The 4,449-nt window shown below is 45.9% G+C and overlaps 1 protein-coding gene across 1 annotated transcript; it reads right to left on the bottom strand.

Annotated features, from left to right (window-relative positions):
• Nucleotides 1-6: 6 nt before the first annotated feature.
• LOC127743774 (ribosomal protein S3, mitochondrial-like) lies at nucleotides 7-4,443 on the bottom strand. Its single transcript, XM_052255953.1, has 2 exons — nucleotides 583-4,443; nucleotides 7-497 (listed from the first exon to the last, which is right to left on the bottom strand). The coding sequence occupies exons 1-2, from the start codon at nucleotides 2,216-2,218 to the stop codon at nucleotides 106-108; spliced, it is 2,028 nt and encodes a 675-aa protein (XP_052111913.1). The 5' UTR covers nucleotides 2,219-4,443; the 3' UTR covers nucleotides 7-105.
• Between the last annotated feature and the right edge of the window lie 6 nt (nucleotides 4,444-4,449).

Genomic DNA, 4,449 nt, shown 5'->3' with positions numbered 1-4,449 from the left:
CCGGGGAGGCCCAACTGACATAATGCAAAGGAGAGGGCCCGACCCCCCACCCTTCGCCTAATTCTTTTGAATCCCGGCCCGGTTTTTCCCCACTAACCAATTACGTTACGACCACTTAACAAACTTGGTTGACGAACATGGTTTATGCGCCGCTAATGTAGCGGCTTGTCGAGCATTTGCAAAATTCACACCATCCATTTCAAATAGGACTTGTCCCGTGGACACACGAGCAATCCAACCCGTAGGATTTCCCTTTCCTCTTCCCATTCTGACTTCTGTAGGTTTCCCGGTAATAGGGATATCCGCGAAAACTCTTACCCATATCTTACCATTTTTTCGGAATTGTCCGCTCATAGCACGATGGAAGTGTCCGATTATAGCCCGACGCGCTGCTTCAATGGCTCGATATGAAAGACGACCAGCTCTACAACTTTGAGTGCCATATCTTCCAAAACCTAGTTTTGTTCCGTCTGGTTCGCAACCCCTACTACATCTGCCTTTACGATATTTACTAAATTTCGTACGTTTCGGATATAGCACGTCCCTTTTTTTTTTTACTATATGAAATCCACACTTTGACACCTGAGATTCCGTAACGAGTAGATACTTCCGCGGAAGCATAATCGATTTTCTGGTTAAATACATTACGAGATGTTTTTCCATACTTTCCGCATTCAGTTCTAGCTATTTCTGCGCCTTCAGATCGACCTGAACAACATATACGGATCCCCTCTACCCCTTTTTTCATTACTAATGGAATATCCTTTACTATTCTACTAAAAATGGAACGAAATGATCTTGTTTTCTTTCTCAGTTGAAAAGAGATGTCTTGAGCAATCAAAGAAGCACTTTGATAAACAGATTTGATCTTGACCGACTCAATTAAGGTATTAGTGTTTGTTCTATTAGACAACAAAGATCGCATTTTTATAACTTCGTTCAAATAATAGTTGTACCCGTACGGAATTCTTCTGTTTCTCGGTATGATCTCTATCATCATCTCTATTCCCTTTATCCATTCTCCTATCCTACCTAGGTCTATGAATTTCTCTATCAATTCCATTACCTTATCCTTACCCATGAGGTTCCAACATTTGATCCTTAATTTGCCTAGGAGTTTTTCCCGGGCATCCTCCAAAATAATGGGATTATACATCCCAACTCTATCCCTTGGAAATAAAAAGGTAGCACCGAAGAAAGGAAAAAGCGAGATGGTGGTTTTTGTTGTTCCCGCGAAGCGAAGATCATTCGCCAAGCGAATGAAGTGGGTCAACCTCTTTTTGGCTTCGGCCAAACACTTTTTCTCGCTGGTCGAGCTTTCTACAAAAAAAGCGATGCGAGAACGTATTCTCTTATCTAAGCTTCTTCCCTGCGCATTCGCTCCCCCCATCGTAGATGGTTCAGCCACGCCCGGTGTCACGAAATGATTGAGAACTACGACGGGGTCGAAATGAATTTTGTTCTTTCTATTCAATAAGTATTGCATTACCGAATAATTCAAGGAGGGGCGCACTGCAGGGAGGGTCCTTTTAAATAGATGACCCGCCGGGCCGTCGGAGCGGGACTTCTTGGGGAAAAAGAACTTAAAAAACTTCGTTTTTCTGAAGGAGTCGTCATTTTCTATCAGGAACGCTATGTCATTTACAACCCCGGCGTATTTCGGATGCTTGAAGGCCCCGCTGACCCGAAGTGATTTAGAAAGATTCTTCTTTATCGATGGTGATCGGTCATGGTATCCATAGCGTTGCTTCTTTTTCGGCCAAATCCTAATTTCGTTTTGCTTCCCCCCTATCGCTAGGGCGTCGAGCCTGATCGGCTCGACTCTTTTCCCTGCCCTCCGGCCTCTCACTTCGTTTCGTTCTTCTTCTGTATTGTAGCTGGAATGAAGACACCCGATCGGCCCGACTTTCCCAAATGCCCACCACCGGTCCTTCACCTTTCCGGGTCTGGATTTTTCGCGTCGTTTCAGTCGTCGTGGTCGACGGGGAAGAAAGAAATGAATGAATGTTCTTTTGGGAAAATGTATAAGAATACACCTACCGAGACGGAAGCCAAAGGTGAGTCTCGCAGGTGGACGTATCGAACCGAAATAAGATCTCAGATTTACATCTTTATACACTAATTTACCATAATAATAAATAGAGTCAATGGTGACTCCCTCCAACCTAAGGGACTGGGGAATAGCCGCTTCTTTCTTGCTTGATAGAGGGGCTTCCATTCACCAACGCAGACAACAAGTGCTCTCCGAACCGTGCTGGATAGTCACCCATCACACGGCTCTCAAACCCAACCTGTGGTGAATCCCGGGAGACAAGGTCAAAGCGCTTGATCCTTTGCCCCATACTTTGAGATGCTTCTCCCCGCCGATCAAGCAGCGACGCTGCTCGTGATAGGCTTTGCTTTAAGCCGCTATCGTTCGGTTCGAATAAATAAGTCAAGTCCCCTCCGGTCGGTTCGCTCAGGTGGTCTTCCCTTATCTTCTCTAACGTTCAGAGTAGTTCTGGTTTAAAAAAGGAGCACCGGCCGAGCGCCCTGAATGAATAAGAAATGGACAGCAAAGGGAATCAATGATTCTTATTCAACCGAGTTGAAGTTAGCAACATGTCGATTACACACCGGAGGTTGGTAAGAACTGAGGGACAATGCCCCCCTAACCTAAGTGGGCCTACCAGCGAAACAACTGGTACTGGGTCGGGGGTGGGGGGTTGGTTTCGTGCAAGGCCTTCGCAGCAGGAAGAGGCAGTTGTCATTTGAAAGGAAAGGCCCTTTGTATAGGGTTCCAAACCTGCGCACCCTGATTCCAAATTTCTATGTTATTAGTAAAGCCTAAACTTATTGAAAACTAAAGCGCTAACGCTATAATAATTATAAAAATAGCAACCTTTCGCCTTATAAAACAAAACAAGTTTACTTACTAAAAAAAAAAGAAAGCGGCAACAAGCACCTTCTTTCTCACTTTCTCAAAGTCGCTTCTTGCTTTAGAAAGATTGCAGCGTTAGCGCTTCTTGACTAATAACATCATAGAAAGAGTCAAGGCTCCTCTCCTTTTCTACGAATCTACAACTCTCTTTACTGAGCGAGACTCCATCCGTATCCCTACTAGTGGTTTTGGTTTTATTGAACATTTTCCATTTTATCATTTGTTTGACAGCCTAAACTAGGCTCCATTTTAGATAGGTTTTCGGTCTTAATAAAAAAAAGGTCAGGGGCGCGTCGGAACGGTCGGTGGCTGCTTAGTCTCATCCGAGAGTCTAATCTCTTTGTACTTCTTTTTTATTTGAAAATAAAAAAGAAGGGGGTCGATTTAGGCTCCTTCCCTTCCACTGCATAGCTGCGCTAGCAGGTACTATGAGCCCTCTGTCCCACGCATCTAACCAGCTCGCGTGGTTCACCGGTTCCACCGAAAACTCTCATTTGTTGAAGCGGAGCATAGTGCGCTTTAGGCGCCGAGCGAGAAACGTCTCTTTCTTCTTTCGTTTCGGTTTATTCACTGATCTGAAACTTAGCACTAGTTTTCTTATTGATTCCAGGGGCGGCGGCTTTCTTGAATGAAGTCTATCCGAACCGAATTAGCACTTCTCAGATCAGGCTAGGCCTCTCCAGCTCCGCTGGGCGCGGGGCCCTGGATGCGCTAGTGATCGGCACATAGGGGGTGGTAGCCCGGCTTTCTCGGCCTGGTATCCTGCACCTCGCGTTCATGATATCCACATTCAACTGCGCCCCGGAGACACGGTCGAAGCACGCCCGCCCAGTGTGCTTCTTTCACGACATGCTCTGGTCCCGGGTGTCTTCAAGTGGTCTTCTAGCGTTAGAAGAAGTCGTGTCCGTCCCGGACATCTGCCTTGTACTTTGAAAGGCCTCCCAACCCAAGCTTTTTTATTCAACATATATATAGGACAAACTGAAGGAAAAGACTGACCCATTCGGTGACTTTCGTGGTCGCCCTCACTGAACCGACTTGAATCTGAACTACGATTCAGATCGAGTCTTACCGAAATCGGATTTCCTTTTCGTGCCATATGCGCTTAGACTTTCTTTATTCCCCTTTTTTCTTCCCGGTTTAATATTTGTTCTCGAAAGTCTTCGTTTCCGTGTAGAAGCAAACTCTTCAAATTGTTGACCAACCTTTCCTTCCATGATAGAGGCAAGAACACTCTCAGGCCAGGCCTTACTCTAACCAACCTCACACCACTCCATCTTTTACACCGATGTATCGTACTCTCTCGACCAGGTCATCATAAGAAAATACTGCGGAATCTTTCCGAAGTGAGAGAAGGAGGGAAGGCGCGCTACAACTAACATAACAGCCAGCTGAAAAACGCTAGCTAGCTAGGCTAGCGCGCAATGGCTTTCTCTGAGAGGGGCTCGCTTCTTCAAGCCCCGCCCAACCTATACAAGGTGCTGCTCGCTTTCTCTCAGCCACCGGTGGCTTATGTAGTGGTCGGCATT

The sequence above is a fragment of the Arachis duranensis genome, unplaced genomic scaffold (genome assembly GCF_000817695.3).
Source record: "Arachis duranensis cultivar V14167 unplaced genomic scaffold, aradu.V14167.gnm2.J7QH unplaced_Scaffold_112352, whole genome shotgun sequence".
Taxonomy (NCBI): domain Eukaryota; kingdom Viridiplantae; phylum Streptophyta; class Magnoliopsida; order Fabales; family Fabaceae; genus Arachis; species Arachis duranensis.
This window is presented reverse-complemented; position numbering and strand designations above follow the sequence as displayed.

Excerpts from the sequence above, each read along its gene's own strand:
- LOC127743774 (XM_052255953.1), bottom strand. The coding sequence starts at position 2,218 with ATGGAAGCCCCTCTATCAAGCAAGAAAGAAGCGGCTATTCCCCAGTCC. Across the intron at positions 498-582 it reads TACTCGTTACGGAATCTCAG|GCAGATGTAGTAGGGGTTGC; the intron begins GTGTCAAAGTGT and ends AATATCGTAAAG.